This window comes from Poeciliopsis prolifica, unplaced genomic scaffold (assembly GCF_027474105.1).
Source record: "Poeciliopsis prolifica strain line A6 unplaced genomic scaffold, Auburn_PproV2 SCAFFOLD004, whole genome shotgun sequence".
In the NCBI taxonomy this organism is placed as follows: Eukaryota; Metazoa; Chordata; class Actinopteri; order Cyprinodontiformes; family Poeciliidae; genus Poeciliopsis; species Poeciliopsis prolifica.
In genome coordinates this window covers 8681017-8700290 of record NW_026562379.1, presented here as the reverse complement: position 1 = coordinate 8700290, position 19274 = coordinate 8681017, and the positions used below count along the sequence as shown (strand labels likewise).

Below are 19274 nucleotides of genomic sequence, written 5' to 3'. Positions count from 1 at the left end.
ACAGCATGTCACTGGCAGGAGAAACCTGTTGGCAGTTTAGAGCTTTTAGTGCCCTATGTATATAATATGCAAGACAATATAGTATTTAAAAGTTTATTTCTACAACTATTAAAGTGAAACTCATTCATTACACAAAATGATAAGGTTTTATTTCTGGTCTTTTATGTGAATGGACTGAACTTGAATTTTCAGTAAACTGGAATTGAAAAGAAATAAAAATAAATACATTTTTGAAAAACCAATTATTCACTTAGTTGAGTCCTTTCACAATATGCAGAGGCTGTAGTGCTTTTCTGTGCATTTACTCTTCAACAAAGGCCTGAAACATTGTAAAATCTTACAATGTTTTTTATCCTATAAAAGACTGTTGAACAGACAGTTGTCCAGCAGACAGTTACTGACATTCTCTATGAAGAGGCCAAAACACAAAACTCAAGGTTGCCTTTTAGAGTGCATTTAAGCATAAAAATGGAAAGTTAAGTGGAAGAAAAACATAGTGTAAAATGTACAACAGTGATAGAAGCCCCAAGAGGTTTGCATCAAGATACAGCATACAGATTTTTTCTTTTTACATAAAAATTAGTTACAATTTGGTAGAACTGTTTTCCATAAAAATGTTCTTTCCTCATGGCATGAGTCACTTTGTGTGATGTACTTGTCCATACTAGATCAAAACACATTATCGTCAGTAAGAAATAAATAAAGCCAAAAAAAAAAAATAAATAAGCTTAAGCCCAATAATGGAATGAATATTTTTTGGGTATAGCTGTATATAAATAAGGCAATACCATGACAAAACATTGCAGCAGACTTTATTTTACATTAAAAATATTTCATACAAGTTGACAGACGACCAAAATCCTCTCCACAAAAGACAAGAACACATCAGTACAATTAAAGTATTTTCTAAATTGGCTGCAAGTTATTATAAAACGAACTTTGCTACAATCTCGGCTAAATCCCAAGGAAACACCCAATTTGTTAACATTCGGCATGAAATTTCTCACACTTCTGACCCTTAATCTGCAGCTCCTTATAAAACACAAGTGCTATTAGTTCAGATTGAGCTTAGACAGAGAACTCAATGTGTCCAAGTCAGAGATGTCAACTGCAAATACTCAGCAGACCTGCAGCGTTATTCAGACCTGGGTGTCTACTGACTTGCAATGTCTTTGGGGATGAATATTTAATAAAAGTAGCAGAGGTCTCTTGGGAGCTGGCTTTGGCTGCACTACTGGCTAGAATATGCATGATCCTCAGCAGAGTAGGCTCACTGAAAAAGCAGCATAACAAGTTTAGAACAAAATGAAGTGCCATTGTCACAAGAAGTACAACAGCAAAAACAGAAGATTGACAAGTTGCACACCTGCCAACATGGATGCTGGAAGCCAGACACCATGCAGCCTCTCCCTCTGGCGTCGGACATTCCTGTAGAACTTGGCGGGCCAAGCAGAGGGCTGCGCCAGCCAGCTGCACAGGCAGAAACACCACACACTGGGCCTCCAGCAGAGAGAGTTCTAGTAGATAACGAGCCATCCACACCACCTATAGGCACAAGTGACCGCTCAGACTCCACCAGCATTGCAGCAGCAGGTGGAAAAATGACACACGATGTGGTTTTACCGTAGCGCTGCAGCGAGCAACAGAGGCAAACAGGAGGAGGAAGTGCAGCGGGGGACTGAAGGACAGATTAAACTTGAGCGCACACAAAACTTTGCGTTCCATTCGCAGAAGCTGATGCTTTGTGTAGGTGTGGTCCATCAAGCTGCAGAGTGCAGACACCTGGAAATGTCACAAAATACTTTAGAATAAAAGCTTTTCAAAAACATGCCTCAATGATTCCAATTGTCTGAGTTTTACAATGAATGAACCATTTATTCAGACATGCTAGCCAGCTCCAGTTTCTATAGTTGGGCAGGAGTGAGGCAGCGTACCTCTGGAAGGAGGCTCTCCTCTTTCTTTGCAGCAAGAAAGAGGCAAACCATGCCAAGGAGCTGGAGGTTGGCTACAGACACCTTCAGCTGTCGCAGGGAGTGGTTGAGGAGGTGTATTGCTAGGTAGAGAGTCTCTTCCTGGAACTGTAGCAACTCCTGACAGGAAGTAAGATCAGTGGTAAATTTAGATTTTGTCAAACCTGAAACCCTTTCTGCTAAATTCTTCATGCAAGAATTGGGAAGACACACAGCAAAGGACGGCTGCGATGAGAACCACAGCCTCCGCATGTATGCACATGTGTAGGGCTCCTTCACAACGCAACAGCTGAAGTTTTGAAGTCATATTTCTGATGCACTACATCTCCATAAGAACAGTGGCACAAACCAAAGTACAGAATTGCTAAACATACACTAATAATCACTTGGCAAATTATTAATATTTTCCACACACCTTCCAAATCCAGCCCACTGTTGATACATGAAACACAGTTTGGTTACTATGCCTTTAAGCTGATGTGATGGAGGTTCCCTACAATGATTTTTATGCTGACAAAGAAAACCACCACTCACATGAACCTGAATGATCCACTCTACTAGGATAGCTCGAGTAGCATCAGTGAAATGGCGAGGGAGATCAGCATTGGGAAAGGAGTATTGCATCTGAGTTCTCTACAGTGTGTGGAGGGGAGAAGCAAAACAGGAAAAAAAACATCTTTTAATGAAGCAGTTGCTGTTCAGCAAATCGTTGCAGCCCTCATGTTTCTCACCATCATGTCCAAGAACATGTCCCAGGCATACGTTCGATCCCAAATAAGGTCCAGATTCTCAAGTGCCATCTCGACTTCATGTCTCAGTAAGCTGGGAACCAGGGTGTGTAGGCTGTGAAGCCCCTGCATGCCATGCGGGTAGAGGAGCACCGGAGCCTCCACACAGCCATCTGCTGCACAGGGAGAAAAAGACCATCTTAAAGCCATTTCATTTTTAAACAAAAATAGCAAAATCCTATTATTAGGAGCCTTTGGCTGCTCACTTTTAATTTGCAATTAAAAGTGTAAATTGCCCACTTAAATCACAACTTTTTACAGAACCAGAAAACATACTGCTAGAATCATGCTCCCCCCATTACTTATTTGTAGTGCACAAACATCTCAAAGTGGACAGACGAGGAAGTGCCTAAAACCTGAAGACACTACCAGCCTTGCATGTCCTGCTGTCCTCATGGAAACCCATGATGAAGACGTCACTGGTATGCGTTGATGACCTCCTTTCCTGTAGGAAAGACACATTCAGAAGTTGGGCTGCTTAGATATCCAAGCTGTCAGCTTGTTTGGATCAAAGCACAAGGTGAGTGGGAGAAGAGTGAAACAAATGAGCCGCTTTAGGATGAAGGTGGTAAACGGGACAGCAGGCCTACCCATCTGCGCTCTGGGTCCATTTTGACAGGGGCTGTTCTGGACTCCTCCACTTCTACAGGCTGACAGCGATCTATAGGCCCACAGGCATTAGCCCAAGTTCTTAGTGGGGCTCTCCGCTCATCTGCCTGAGGGGACAACAGATTGCCTCTGCTCACACATGCAGAGGATCATGGATCATGGACATTTCTTTAAATGCCTACCACCTTGCAGCTTTTGCAGTATGTTTGCTGAAATTTATGTTGGTTTCTGCTCTGGCCATATTAATCAGAGACTCTCTAACACCTGAGATCAACTAAACAAAAGTTGTTGTTTTTTCTCCCTTTTCATTTAAAAATGAACCCATGTAAGCTTGGATTTCACCCAAATGGAAAAAGAAAGCCACATACATTTAGAAAGTTATATTTCCTTCCTTTTCCTGCCATATTGAAGACTGCTAAGCTTATAGTCCATATAGAAAACGACCTCAAGTGGGTTGTATTCATAGCGATTGGCAAATTACATCCGATGACGCCATGAGATTTGGATCTGATGAGCACACGGTGCTCACCTTCTTGTGTAAGTCCAACAGGGCCTTGGAGTCACAGAACCCGGTCCTGGCCATAGTGACAGCCGGAGACAGGAGTCCTCGTGTCGGGGCCGCTGCAGCTACTTACAGCGGAGTTCAGCGGGGCCTGACCGGAGGATGGAGCCGCGCTGACCGGAGCCACGCTAATAAACACAGCTGGAAGGAAGACACTGATTGGCTGCAAACATCCGGTGGGTTTAAGACAAGCGATCATTTATTAAAGAATTGACGCTTCTTAAAGTATAATCTGCATCCTCCACAAAGTACTTGTGTTAATATAAATGTATATAGCCTATATATTTTTGCCCTTTCAGAAAATGCGATCATTTCCATTTCTTTTTTTTTCTAGCATTGTCTTTCGAGTATGTCACCTTGTATCCCCCCTTTATTTGCATTATTCGACTTAAGTTCACCCCTCCACAGAAATCATGTAAGTGCAAAAATTTAATTGGGATAATCAACATTTGCTTAGTAGAAAGTAAAATACAAGATGGTGTAAAAAGATTTTCCATCCACATTGACATTCATGACTCAGGTTAATGCACCACCAGATTTCCATAGAAATCGATGATCCTCCTTATCCGCCTATTTCGATTACTTTTTGTCTTTGCAGATTTTTTCACCAGACTTCTTTCAGGTATTAAATTGCGCCACCTACTGCTTGTCTTGTGCAGTAGGCTATGTCAATTTGTACCCATCAGAGGGACGTTTCATTCTAACTTTTGACATCTGACCGGTAATTTTCTGATACTCATTGTTTACTCTAAAGAATGTATGACCCCAATGAAGAACTCAGTCTTGGCAAGCGGTCGCTCGTACTGAGCCAGGTTTTTCTGGACATTTCTTATTAAATGGGAGTTTATCCTCTATTGTCACTGCGTGATTGGTATGAGGGTTTACTCTGAAGGTAACAATGCAACCAGTTGTCTACTACTGTCACTTCATGCTCATCCAGGAGGGCTGTATTATACAAGTCAATGACTCTATGCAATCTGATGGACTTCTTTAGAAAACATTGGAAGCTATTTTGAAGAATAAATGGAACTTGATGCAGTTTGATAACTAGGATCAGGTGGAATGCGACTGAATTGAACAAACCTTTTATAAAAAGCCATAGGGTAACTTTTGTTGTGAATTGGCACTCAACTGAAATTAACCTCTAGAAGCAGATCGCTTCATTAATTAGTCATAATCAGTCTGATTTTGATAGTCAACTGACACAACAGGCATCAGAACCAAAACAAGGGCGATATTTTTTTCAGAAAACATTTTACCACTTGCATTAAATGAGACTGGATTATTTTCAAGATTCCTCAAATGCCATTTGTGAAAAACAGAAAATACACTTGGTGAAAGATTGGAGATTGTAGTTTTTGTAATTTAATAGCATTTAAAGTGAAACATATTTCTCATTAAGTGAAAGCAGAGAATAAACGACAGACACAGGTTTGATCAGTAAAAAGGTTTACTGGCACATTATAGTTGCAAATATAAGCTACCATACTGTAGCAGGTATCACCCGTTACATTGTAAAGTCTTAAAAGGGGGGTGGGAATTCTGGCTAGGACAGCGTCCTCCCTTTAAAGATTGTTGTTGTTGTTTTTTTTTTTTTTCATTGCCCTCTGAGCATCAATTAAAAAAAAAAAAAAAAAAAAAAAAAAGAAATAAAATGTCTCTGTAACACCAGAATCAGGTATGACATTCCTGACCGTTGATCACATTCAGATATACAGAGAAACATGTGAACCATGGTAAAGCTGCAAATCAAACACTACAAAGCTACAGGCCTCCCCTTCTACTAATGCTGCATTCACCAACAAGCTCCTTTTTATTTATTTTTTTATGATCTTTTTTTGGTATTTACACAGTAATGAAGAGGCACTTGTTGTGCCAGTGTACGCCTACAGGAGAGGTCAGGGGTGTTCACTTGCATGTTCAGCTGTGAAGCATTGCTTAAAGCGTGGCCAACAGAGAGGTTCAATCTATGGCTTCACCACCAAGTTTAAAAAGTCCGGCAGCATCCCCTTGTGGCCATGATAGCAATGAAGGCAAATCCACAGTGGAGTCCATCAGTGCAATGGTTCTGATATTGGGCCCTGCCAAAGCAGGACTCCAGGACAGAGTATGATGACTGTGCCTGAGCCAGTGAGAAGAGGTGCTGGAGTTGTTTCAGCGTACATCAAAGCCATTTGATCACGGTATTGTCTGCAGGAACTGAGGCCACCCCATGGTCTTTTGCTGTGTTGAAAAGCTGCTGTTTTTTTTTTTTTTGTGTTGTTTTTCTTTTCCTGTGTTTGAATCACTACGTTCACTCAAGCATCTAAACAGGCACACTCTTTCACTCAATCAGGCACACAAACTTAAAGTCACCAACAAACAAGCACAATAAAAACTAACTCAAATAAAAATCACACAATCATAAATTAATGTGACAAGAGAGATATCTTAGAGGACGCTAATTTGTTCATGCGAAACCTTCAAACACGTTAAGTAGTCAATGTTCTGCAATATCTGTAGGAAAAGCATTGAAAGGACAGTTTTCTCATTGTCAGTGCCACTGAGTTTACGACTAGCTGCTGCTGTTCTTAACTCAAATACTATCAGGAAAAAATTAAGGATTTATGAGGTTTGGAAAATTTAGGGCAGTTTGTTAATACCTATGCCTTAAGAATGTAAGGTAACATAAGCAGAATATAAATTACAATTTTTCCATTCCAATGTACATTTTTAAATTGTAATTTAAAAGGGCTTTTTGGCTAAATATGGACCTAAACTATCATTTCTCTAATGGTGTCCCTTGAAGTTAAAAAGTTAAAGAGCTTAAGAAAAACAAAAACATAAAGAAAGCAGTTCAAAAAAACTTTAATATATTCATATTTTATATAATGTACTTAAAACCAGACAATCTGTCTTGCAAAATTTGAGAAATAGATGGACAAAAAGGGAGAAAAACTCAACAAACAAAAACAGGAAACAGAAAAAAAAAAGATGTTTTGATGTTCTTTTGTCACGACTTAAAAGAATAAAGCGAGATCTCTTCCAGCATCACGACATAAGTTTGAGTCAGCTACTCTCAATCATGTGCCTTCACGTCTAAAAGTATGCAGGTTTTCTTTTGAAACTAATACAGCTGATGTTTGGGGAGTTCCTCCTTTTTACAGATGAATTAAAGGCAGGCCCAACAGGTCACAGCGTTGCTTCAAACATACAACTACATACATTTTAAGTGTTTGGACACTTAAGGAAACAAATCAGGTTCTAAATGTGAAATGTCAAATCAAATCAAGAGATAAATGTCCGAAGTCACTTTGAATGATTTTGATTTTTTTAATTTTTTTTTTTTTTTTAATGAAAAGAGCAATTAAAAGTGAGGTTTAAAAATACTTCAAGACGTTGCACTGATATCAAAAAAAATATATTGCTGAATATCCATCTCAGCAAGGGAGGACGTTTTACACAACAAAAGACATAATAAATGTCTTTTATTCTTTATTAAAACAGGACATTTTCTGGACAGGTCCAGGAAAACTGGGGCCAGAGTTTTATTCAGTCTTTATCAATATGTACACATGGAGAAACTAGCCTGGATCTACTTTCTACAAAACCAGAATCTGGAATCTGAGTTTTCAAACCTGGACTCCATGTGAATGAGCGCTGCATCACAACGAATGCAGTTTTTGACAGCAAAGGTAAGCCATGCAATAAGGTCTGTTTGTTTATCTTGACTGAGACAATTGAACAGCCAGCAATCAGAACAGCAATCTTAAACTACACGGCTTCAAAATGAAAAACAGCCCACTGAGTGTGTTGCGTAGTGTCCTCTCTCGCCCATGTTCCAGCAAAACGTTTAGTTTAAAAACATGCATAAAAACGACACAAATGGATGGCTGACGATTCAAACTGTTGTTCACTCGTTCCTCTTGCGCGCTCTCTGCACACGCATACATTCATATCCTCTCGCCCATCCGCATATACACCCTGTGCAGTGCAAACACCGTAATGGCAACTCTCCTCATCGTCCCCCGTGTCTTTGTCCCCCCCCAACCCCCGCCGTAGGAAACCCCTACACTTGATTTGTAACAGCAAGTTCCAGAAAGGGCACTTGTTTTTTTTTTTTTTTATCAAGAAAAAAAAGAAAATTTGTAATATGGCTTTACATTTAAAACCGTAACTGATAAAAAAAATAATAAAAATAAATTGTTTTCCCCTCCCTCAAATATTTTTCACTTTCCAAATTCAAATGACACTTTTTCAAATTCTACCAAGTTTGTTGATGTAAATATGTAGTTTAAGCATGGGTCATTTGTTGTGTGTGTGTGTGAGAACCTTGGGTACAGCTGGTAAAAATGAGGGACTTTGCTGGCATAACCTGGTTTGAAGTGTAAAGGCTTTGATGTGGTGCTGCAGAGGTCCAGCAGGACGTGCAGAGACAAAGCTGCCAGTCTATTCAAACAAACCTGCTGAGCTCGGTCAGGCATGGGCCGTGTGTTGAATTCATACTTTACAAACTAATATTTTTTTCTCTATGATTTACCTTTAATTGTGTCAAAGACAGAATGAAAAATGTGCCTTGTGCCACTTCTTTTTTTTTTTTTTGTTTTGTGTCATTTTTTTATTCCTCACCAGTGCAAGGGTGCATTTGGGATTGGGATTGTGTGCCAGCCTGCCTGCTTGTTCGTGAGTCTTAGTGATCATTCCCGTATGCTGGCAGAGTATGAGAACTGAGGGAAGTGTGTACGCTGATCTGAATCCTCAACATCTAAGCTGTCATCTGGAGTGTACACAGAGAGAGAGAGAGAAGTAGAGAGAGAGAGAGCGAGGCAGAGGAGAGAAACATTGGAAGTTAAAAACCAGATGTAAAAGATCAGAGTTACACTCAGAAATTCAAAGTATATTTGCTTACACTTGTCTGGAGGAGTTATTGTAATAGATTGTGCTGTGAACTCATCATCGAAGTAACGGGTGTCTGTCTCTGATGTTACTTGGGGCTTGAAGGGTGGGATAAGCTGAGAACATAGACAAAAAGAAAAAAAAGAATCACTTTACAAACCGCTCGTCTTGTGTTAAATATCACATTATGTATTTCTGTTTCAATCCTCTCACTTTTTTTTCAATCACGTCCTGCCAGTTTATCAAGGCAAAGAACTTGTGGGTCATTACATCTTTGGCATCGTCTGGTCCACCTCCAAGCCTGTTAAAGGAAAACAACATGACTATCACCACGTATGTGCCAGCTATAAATAAACACGCAAACGTGGCTATCAGAAACGAGCAGCGAGCGACGCTGACCAGTTTCAAAACAAATTTACTGCGTGTTTTTTAGTAAGCCTGCAGGCACAGCTCGGGGTGCTAATATTAGCAGTTCTCCTGCAACTGGCAGAAACATGGGGACTTGATCAAAACAACAATCAATTATGTGCCTGCTTAAAACCATTACCCAGAACCAAAAACAATCAGCCAGGTACATGGGCTGCAATAACATTATTACTTTGTTTGTAGCTGAGCTGCCAAGCACACTCAGCAAAGCATTAACTGCAGCAAAGTGTCAAACCCAAATAAAGAACATTTTCTGAGGCTTTGCAGCGCTTTCTTTGGGAGATTAATCTATCAGCAGATGAACAAGCACAAACAGAAAATCTAATTTTATTCTTACATTTTTAAATCACCAAATCCCGACATGAACATTTACTCCTCCTTAAAGAGTAACAAAAGTCCAACAAAAGAAATGATAACACATGGAGACAGAATTTTAAATGATAAAATAGACTAGTAAAAAGCATTTTCAAATAAAAATAAAACATTTGCTTTATGCCTGGTTTCCTGTAGAACATTGGATCTTAACACAGTGGCACAAGCACCAATGGCTTGAATTGGTCAACCTTTACTGCTGTTCAAAAGGAGTTATCAATGTCTATTATGTCTGAGTTTGGTACAGACATGCGCTGGTGTTTACATGAGGTGTGTTTCCACTGCAAGATCCTGTTTCAAGAGTAATTCAATGTTTTTCTTACATTCAAATTTCATAATAAAGTCAGTTTTTCAAACTTTCCTGAAAATTTCTCAGATGTGGTTTGTTGTACAGACTACAATTATTAAAATCTGTGAATGTACCAAATTTAAAGGGACTCTTCCAACATTTCAAAGTGTCAAAGTGAAATGAAAACAATAAATGGAGATTTTGACAATAGAACTTTTAATCCTTTTAATGTGACGCTGAAAAGGAGTGCGGTGAATGCGCGGGGTTTCTGAAACCATCCACAAAAACCTTGCATAAGCGCATGTGGGATCAGTGCGACCTGTCGGCCCAAAAGACCGAGTCTCACAAACGGAGCTGATTCTTTTTTCTTCTCTACTCAAAAAGCATAAGAACAGGAAGTCTACAGCAGTTATGCATTTCAAAAAAGATGAAAGGTGTCTTTAAAAGATGTGGAGTGGAATAGCTGGAACAAAATTGATCAGGTAGAGATTTATTGTTGAAAATTACGGCTTTTTTCATCACATTCGGAGCCTTTCTAATTACATGATTCGTCATTACTTTTAGTGACAAACTACTTAAGAGCCTCTCAGTGAAGTGGAAAACCTAATAATTCAGATGTTACATGTCTTAAAAAATTTGGTAACACTTCCAAAGCTATAGCTTTCTTTAAGCATGTGCTTTATTTAGATCAAAGCACAAAAACAATTAGTCTTCCTGTAACACACACTTATAAATGGTTGCAATAGCTTAGTTTTAAATCATACCTGCAAAATGTCCTTTATTTGTTAGTATTTGTGATGAGTTATAAACTACAGTAAATTAGATCACCAACCTTTGTTTGGGATCTTTTTTCAGCAGGCCTGCCAGCAGGGCCTTGCCCTCCGGCGCCAGGGTCTTCGGGAAGCGGATCTCCTCCATGAGGATGAGTTCAAACAGACGCTCGTGGTCCTGGTTGTAGAATGGCAACCGACCACACATCATCTCATACATCACCACTCCCAGTCCCCACCAGTCCACGGCGCGGCCATAGTCGTTGTCCTCCAGTACCTGATGGAGGGCAGAAAAAAAGGAACATTGAATTATGAAAGAAAACAACCTTTAAAAAAAAGGAAGTAGCCATGAGGACCTTTTGTTCTCTGCTTATGTTGCCACTTTAAATATAATCGCTTCACATAAAGTTAAAGAGCAAATCTTAATCATTTAAAAATAGACATACACATGAATGCTAACTACTAACAGTTTATGATGCCTCACAAAGCAAAATATATATATATATATTTTTTTTAAAGACAGTAATACAAGACACAAATGGGCTTAAATGATATGATGTTTACTCAGTGTTACTCTATATGTAGCATTTCCCTCTTTTTTGGCTTTGAAGGTGTAATTTTTTAAACGTCACCCTACCAACACGTTTCTGTGTCTTTTCTGAGCACAAGAATGATGAAGACTTTACCTCTGGCGCCAGGTACTCTGGAGTTCCACAGAAGGTTTTCATGGTGGCACCGTCTGTAATTCCCTCCTTACACAGCCCAAAGTCTGTTATCTTTATGTGGCCGTCTTTGTCCAACATCAGGTTCTCCAGCTGCGCATGAAAAGATCCAATTTAAGGTTAAATCACTACAGCAGTATGACTGGCAGAGAAATGGAAAACCTAGAGAAAGCTTTTCTCCTGCAGTATGTATATCTGTTTCTCTGAAGGCTGATTTGCTGTTTCTGATTTGACTTTCTGAGGACTATAACACTTGAGAGAAGGTATATGCTGAAGGTTCTTTGATTCTAACAGAAAATTAAGGAGATGCAGGACTATTCCTAGAAGAAAAGCATATTTCCTTAACATACTCTACAAAATAAAACTACACAACTGTATCTAAAAGCTTATGCTGGAAATGGGCCTGAGTCCCAATAAGGCTTATTTTATATGAAGAAAGATAAAATAAGCAAACATAATGAGTTGATATTTATTGCCTGAAACTTGACTGTTTCAGATATTGCTCAAAGTTCAAACTGAAAGAGGAATAACTGAGCTTCAGCTTAAAATGCTGTGGTTTCACACTGCAAAAAAAAAAAAAAAAAAACTCTCTCCCACTTGAAACTCAACAGCAGTCCAACTCACTCTGAACAGTTTACATCTGTTTATCACAATCTGTGCATTATTAAATCAAGAAGCGAATTACCTTTAAGTCCCTGTAAACGACATTGCGTGAGTGTAGATACTCCAGTGCTGATACTATTTCTGCACCATAGAACCTTGCTCTATCTTCTGTGAATATTCTGTCCCGGGATAAGTGAAAGAAGAGCTGCAAGAGAAACAACAATTTGAAAAATAACAATCTACAAGTCAAATGTCAGAATAAGCTATTCAACATTTAATACAGTCTTAAAAACTTAAAAACAGTAAAGCAAACACAACATTTGCAATTTTTTTACAACTGAATTTTAAAGCTGACTATACTTTTCATTTCAACCTCCACAACAGTAATATAGAGATATGATAACGAAAGGCAGAAAAAGAAACCTTACTTCTCCTCCATTTGCATACTCCATCACGAAGCATAGCCGGTCATGTGTTTGAAATGCATATTTTAGTGTCTGAAGAAGAGAGGAAAATGCATGACTGGGTTTGAAGGATAAAACAGTGTAATGCTTACAAACAGCTCAAGTACAGGTGACCCACCGTTAGAAAAGGATGCCGTGTGTTTTGGAGAACTCTGCTCTCTGTAACTGTGTGAGCCACCTCATCCTACATGAACACACACACACGATTTTGGTCCATGTGGTGACAGAAAAACAACATACTACTTCTCCAACACAGTTTAAAATAAAGGCTTTAATGTGATAGGATTTACTTTAGCAATGATGACTTCTTTGCGGAGGATTTTCATGGCGTAGTACATCCCTGTAGCTTTCTCCTTAACCAAAATCACTTTTCCAAACGTCCCTTTGCCCAGCAGCTTCAGGTAGTCAAAGTCACTCATAGTCTGGAGGAGAAAAGATGTTTGTGTTTACCGTCCAGCTAGCCTGAACTACTTTCTGTTTTTTAATGTATTTTCAACCAGACTCAATAAACTGGACATTATCTCAAACACTGGATGATGTCCGATGGATCTAGTTGTGTGCTAGAATGTTTTCTTCATTCTGATATAGTGGGATATGTTTGCATTGGATGCAACAGTTACAGAATACAATTTGAGTAAAGGTTAGTAGAAAGGGAGATTAAGTAATATTTAACAAAAGGCATAGAGCTAAGACAATCAGTCCACAAATAAAATCTATAAAGCCAAAGTCAATTTTAGATCAATAATCAATGCAAAAAAAAAAAAAAGCTAAAACATTTTACTCCTCTTTTATTTAAAGAATGTCCCCACCAGCACCAAAAAAGGCTTTGAGAAAGAGGCTTACAGTTTGAACAACTTGCTCAATAAAGATGAGCTTAGCTGGACAAACACAGCAAGCGATTGGCTGCCAGGCACTGCTTGAGCAAATACTAACCACTTTTGAACGGGATTTGCACATAGCAATCTCCATCTCCTCTGCGCCGCTGCTGTCGCTGGGCGAGCCAAATTTGATCTCCATGGGCTCCTCATCTTGCTGCTGACTCTTCAGGCTGTTTGCTACTGTCTGGATCACCTGCATCCATTCCTCCCTGACCCGGAAGGAAGCAGATATCGTCCTCGTCAAATCGAATCTCATCCCATGTCTAAATGACTCAGTGAAATGAAATCAATTGACTGTGTTTGACATACTTTCAAAACATCTTTAGTGAGATGAATGTTAAGCAAAACTGTCCAAAATTCAGGGCTAAAATGTGATCAATCAACCTAAGTTTAGAGGATAATCTTTGTGTTTTTCAGCACGGAGCCGCTGGGATTTTCTACCCAATAACAATTTCTTCTGTTGGAGTTAAATAATCAGGTCTAATCTGGCACTGAATCCTATTTTAAGCAGGATGGATGTTCCTACTTTCATAAACTATAAGGATTTATCTCTACATAACAAAAACCACTTCAGTGTGTTTAAATTTGCTCTGTCTTTCTCTTTACTTCCTTTAAAAGAAGTCAAAGTCATCAACAATCAAACATGTTAAACATAGTGCTGCAATGACACTGTAAACATGTGGTTTACGTTCTCATACATGTGGTGAGGAGCTCTGAAATGATGTTTGTTGGCTGTGTGTAATAACAGGCCGTCTAGTCGACATCCCTACAAATGTTTCACAGAGCTGATGTTTCCTTCTTCAAATGATTTCAGCTGACATATATTTTTATATGTGAATTAATAACATGCAAATATTTGGCTTGTGTTTCAGCATAACCGGTTTCAGTTTCAATTCACCACAGAAATAGAAGAAATGTTTTTATATTTAAAATATATTTTTCCTCGCTGGTTCAGTGTGGTTATTTTTTTTGCATTTGTGAACTGGATTTTTAGTAAAGAATTTTTTTTTTTACCCATTTCATTAAGGTCAAATTTATGACAAGTCTTACCTCTCGCTGTTGGTCTCCACATGGAAAGTCCGCTCTATGACGGTGGTCCATTGCAGACATCGAATTACAAATGTGTTGGGCTTTGGGCGCTCCGTCTTCATCAGCTGGCACTCTACAGAGCACAGACACATCAGACACTCCAGACAAAACATGAAAACACAACGGCAGCTGGGCGCGAAGCCAACCTGCGACGGAGAAGTTGTTGAGCGGTGGGAGGCTGAGGTCACTGGACACCTCCGGCTTGTCTTTGTATCCAATAAAGGATCCATCACTTTTCAGGATGAAGTAGCGAGGTCGCCATGTTTTGATATATTCACCTGGACAACAAACCACGAGATTGTGAGTCAGCGTTTCACCACTTCTTCTTTTGATATTTCTTTATTGAAGGACAGTTTGGACTTGAGAGTGAAGTTCCATGAAAGTATCAATCATAGTTTACTCATCTCTAATGGAACAATGTCTTACAGCCATTAACTTTTTTTTTTTTTTTAAAGTGAATAACTATTCAAAAGAGTGTAAGGACAACAGCTAGTCAGAAGAACCAACCATTTTAGTATCTTAAAAATGTTTCTCCATGGGATACATTACTGCGTCAGTTCCTCCAGGAAGTTGCGGCATCGTGATTCCAGCTATTACTGCTGCTTTACTCATAATTAGCAAATTTTCCACAAATCTGAAAATCACGTTAATGCTTCCCATATTCTCTGATGAATTTTGACCAATCCCTGAGACTCCTTAACGTTCTGTCTCACAATGTCTCTTGAAAGCTGAGCCAGCAATAAGAAAGCGTTTTTTATGGTACACTGTAACGGTTTTTTTTTGCAAAAATACTATGTAAACTTATTTTGTTAATGTCATTGGGCAATATGCAATTATTTGTTAACACTTTAACAGCTCCTCAGGATGTAATTTCATTGATATTAATGGTGCGATGTATACAAGATAATTGAAAACGTTATTTGCACTTAAAATTTAAATTATGTTAAGATACTGTCTTTTTGTGTGTGACCATATTATGGCAAAAATTAAGCTAGAAAATGTGACATTTTGATAGCGACTTTTTGAAAAAAGTGCTGCAAAATCGTGATTATAAAAATACATCTCAACATCCTGGAAGGCTACAGAAGGAATATTAACTGTTCCAGTCTCTCTAAAAAAATAGAAGTATTTAAGCCGAAAACATCCATCTTGTCATAGAAGGTCACGACTGACAGCTGATGGTTGAATCAGTTTGAGTGATCAGTGGATTAATTCATCTAGATATTTCCAACCCTACTAAGAAGCATAGGGCTTTATTTTCCAAGAGGTTAGGTAACTGAAGCTACTACCTTCACAAAATTTCTCTTAAAAAATTTTGAGAAGTATCCCTTTAAGTTTGGAGTTTTTAAATGGTGGGATCCCTCCTTGTTTCAGCACAATTAACAAGTCAAGTCAGCATTTCCATGGGGAAAGGACGGGGTTCGACAAGGCAAGTCTGCATAGCCCACTTCATATTAGTTCCCCATCTTATATTGAGTGGTGTGGAAGAAATTTATTTTTCTGGAAAATGAAACTTTACTCTTGGGATGAGAGTCATAATGACATATTATATATGCCCCAGTACACTGTGTGCCATGAAGTTTACTGACAAATATTGTGAACCCATCAATGATGCCAACAGACGGAGAAGAAACTGTGAAATATAAAGATAGACAGCGTACTGTTAAAAGAGTTATACTACATTGTAAGGAGAACATTGTAAAGAGACAGCATTGCTTTTTGTGTCTGACAGCTCAAACATTAAAGCTGAAAAACAGCCTTTTAATAATGAATACCACAAGCAGAAAAATAACTTCAAAAAATAGCTTTAGTTTGGCACTGAGCTACCAAATCGTGATGGTGGGATCCCATCACAGTTTGGAACTAATGAAGCAGGCTTAATATTTCACACATGAACTACACTGTCATTGACTGTTTGGCAATCTATAGTTTGTTTTTAACATATGCATGTTGAAAATGGACCCAATGCACCCATCAGTACTCATAAATATAAAGTTTCACACATTTGTTGAAGTTTTTTTTAACACAAAATTAGCAAAAATATTTAAAAAGGTTTTCCTTCCCTTTTTGTTATAATAAAGGCTAATGGAGCTTTTTCATAATTTTACTGTTACGGTATTAATAGTCAGGCTTAGTTCTTGATTGTATCTTGGAAACAACACAATCCACAGGACAAAACAGATCAAGGAATTGTTGAAACTCATCACGAAAAAAATTGCAAGAAACTTAAAGAAAGCTAAATGGCAAAACATATAAAATTTTATAGTCCTTTTAAAGTCATATCGATCACTAAAAACACTCTACACTCGTTACATTCACCCAAATCCACTCACTAATATGCCCAACTCCAGCAAAAAAATTGTTTCTCAATAGCACAGGCTCCAGACTCTCTGTATGAATGGAAGTGAAGAACAAGGAGCTGGTTTTCATTAGGCTACTATTTCATGCCATATATAACACATATGACTTCCATTATATTTTGCTACTGTATATTCAAATATTTTATGATGGACACAAAGAGCCTCTCACCTCTCTTGTGGAGCCATCCTTCTTTAACAACAGTGACTTCATCCATGCTGGGGCAGAAGACTGTTGGGGTAGGTAGGGGGCTGCAGGGAAGCTGATGGGAACTGGTCTTATTAGGCAAGTGTCTCACAGTAGCTTAAGATTTTATGATACAACACCTGGAGGACAAAACAAAAAACAAAAACAAAAAAACAAGACTTGTGAAGAAAAACAAACTGTTGATTAAAAAAAAGCATCTTATAAAGAGATTAGGAGAGCACTCTACACATGTATTTGTAGTCGACATTAGAAAACCTAACAGAAAACATAGCCACGGGCCATAGAGACAAACAAGAGAAGAGAAAAACAAACAAAACCCAGAACCCAAAAGAAGTAAAACTACAACCTTTGAGACAAAGGTTAAGACATAAAGTGAAAGCAATGTATGAAGGCAGCATATTTTCTCTCACATGTCTCTGAGAGCTGTCAACATAGCCAACCTACTTAGAAAATAAATCACCTTCTTAAGCATTCTGGTGTCCTGAAATACAACTCCACAACACTGAAAACTGCTGAAATTTGCACACCATCATCATAAACCAGTCGGGTTGATCATGCAAAGCTGCATATCGTAACCTTGATCTTCTAACCTTTATGGTATATCTACAAAAAAAAAAAAAAAAAAACATGGCTGTTTTTAAATTCCAGTGGTGCCATGTAAACCTTATAAGGTGCTCCAAGTCAATGATCAAACAGAGGGAAAGATACAAAGCTCTTCATTTAAAATGCAACGGTCATCTTTTTTGATTCTGGTAAATGTTAGTGGACAGCCCCAGATCCAGGATCAGCCCAGAATCAACAGCTTAAGTTAGATAATAGGTTTACCAGAATTTCAGGGAAATTCAGTGAAAATTACAGAGCTGAGTGTTTGTAGCTGATACAATAACAGAAATTGCTTTACAGAGCTAAACACAGACATGAGAAAACACATTAGAAAATATGTAGAGTGGTACAGTGAAGAACGTCATAAATAAAGACAACAACAAAAGCCCAATATAATACAAAAGACAGTATGTTAGGTTTCAAAACATTTTTAGTAGTAATAGGAAAAACTTCATGCAAACATGAAAATATTGAAATCCAAAACTAATCACACATGTCAACATATTGCTTGTTGCCTTTTGGTAACCAATGTTGAAATAAAATAACTATTAAAATCACCTAAAAGCCATACTGAGCAGACACGTTTTTAGATTTCTTTTTTAAAACATACAGCCTCAAAGGCTGTTTGAACTGCTTTGTTTACCAAGATAAAAACAGATAAGGCTTCTCTCGACTTCAGACCTTTTATAGCTCCCCATAGTTATCTACGCTGTGAGTGCACAGAGTACTACTAGGTAATTGCTTTTTGAGATAGTAAATAAGAAAGCTAACCTTTCACTGTAAACAGGTTTGTCCTCGCAATGAAAAAAAAAACACACACACACGACAGTTGCTTAAGTTTACGCAATTTTGTTTTGCGGCTTTAAAACCCACAACTGAGCAGAGAAAGACACTGAACACAGATAGACAGCAAATAATGCGTGAAACTACCTTTAATACAAAAGCCATACATTACTACAATCAGCCCACTGTAATACAGTAACGTAAACACAGCCACAGCGTTGGAGGGTGGTAGCTAGCTAACATAGTCACCAAGCTTCCAGCTTTTAATGTGCGTTTTACAGCTTTATATGACTAATATAACTTTAAATATATTTCAAACAACATAAAAAAAATGCCGGCAAAGACCAGGGCACTGACCAAGGGCGCATTAAGATCAAACAAGGCATCTAGCCAAAACATATTTTTTTAAGCTAACAGCTAGTTAGCATGTTAGCCACCTGCGCTAGTTCTCATTAATATCTATCCTTACCTCGACTTCGGAGGCAAAAAATATCCGCAACCGTGGCTTTCCGAAGAACCTCTGAGCTAAGCTGCACGATGCGCCGACAAGTTACGGTTGGGAGCTTGTGTGTACTGAACTCTGTCAATGATCACACAGCTTTAGCGCACTGCTCACCGAGCTTGTTTTCTTCTCTCGCAGCGGCGCAGACGGGCAGGAGCGGCGGCGTGCTCGGTCAGAAGCTGCGGCACTCTTTTACCTAAGCAAGCAGAGTGGTGTATAAAGTCCACTCGAGTGGGAAACGAGTTCCTTATTGATGGCCGAACCGAGTTTGTAACTTAAGACAAACAAGCCGCTTCTCTCTACGGGTTTAATGCGGTTAGTCGCTTGCTTAGCATAGAAGCCCTCCGTCTGAGTGTCACTACAACAGCCCTGCAGACGCACACAATGGGAAGTGACGTCCAGCA

The 19274-nt window shown here is 38.7% G+C and overlaps 2 protein-coding genes across 3 annotated transcripts; both read right to left on the bottom strand.

Moving 5' to 3' along the window:
* Positions 1–874: 874 nt before the first annotated feature.
* ccnp (cyclin P) lies at positions 875–4036 on the bottom strand. The gene is made up of 9 exons (XM_055028358.1): positions 3897–4036; positions 3349–3474; positions 3128–3203; positions 2702–2874; positions 2505–2603; positions 1935–2090; positions 1624–1782; positions 1367–1545; positions 875–1273 (listed from the first exon to the last, which is right to left on the bottom strand). The coding sequence occupies exons 1-9, from the start codon at positions 3948–3950 to the stop codon at positions 1105–1107; spliced, it is 1191 nt and encodes a 396-aa protein (XP_054884333.1). The 5' UTR covers positions 3951–4036; the 3' UTR covers positions 875–1104.
* Positions 4037–6760: 2724 nt separating this feature from the next.
* On the bottom strand, positions 6761–19246 carry akt2 (v-akt murine thymoma viral oncogene homolog 2). 2 transcript variants are annotated; one of them, XM_055028487.1, is made up of 14 exons: positions 18838–19246; positions 16947–17101; positions 14564–14695; positions 14379–14490; positions 13384–13537; positions 12741–12872; positions 12569–12634; positions 12415–12483; positions 12069–12191; positions 11348–11476; positions 10724–10938; positions 9018–9105; positions 8818–8920; positions 6761–8685 (listed from the first exon to the last, which is right to left on the bottom strand). In XM_055028487.1, exons 2-14 carry the CDS (start codon positions 16990–16992, stop codon positions 8606–8608), a joined length of 1449 nt encoding a protein of 482 aa, XP_054884462.1. In that variant the 5' UTR covers positions 16993–17101; positions 18838–19246; the 3' UTR covers positions 6761–8605. The 2 variants fall into 2 exon arrangements, with proteins under 2 accessions (XP_054884462.1, XP_054884463.1); XM_055028488.1 differs by having other exon boundaries at positions 18985–19246.
* Between the last annotated feature and the right edge of the window lie 28 nt (positions 19247–19274).

Coding starts and splice junctions, on each gene's coding strand:
- ccnp (XM_055028358.1), bottom strand. CDS start 3,950: ATGGCCAGGACCGGGTTCTGTGACTCCAAGGCCCTGTTGGACTTACAC. Junction 3,204..3,348: donor TGGACCCAGAGCGCAGATGG/GTAGGCCTGCTG, acceptor TCTTTCCTACAG/GAAAGGAGGTCATCAACGCA. Junction 1,546..1,623: donor TTGCTCGCTGCAGCGCTACG/GTAAAACCACAT, acceptor TTGTGCCTATAG/GTGGTGTGGATGGCTCGTTA.
- akt2 (XM_055028487.1), bottom strand. CDS start 16,992: ATGGATGAAGTCACTGTTGTTAAAGAAGGATGGCTCCACAAGAGAG. Junction 10,939..11,347: donor CAGAGTACCTGGCGCCAGAG/GTAAAGTCTTCA, acceptor GCCCTCCATCAG/GTACTGGAGGACAACGACTA. Junction 8,686..8,817: donor AATAACTCCTCCAGACAAGT/GTAAGCAAATAT, acceptor TGTACACTCCAG/ATGACAGCTTAGATGTTGAG.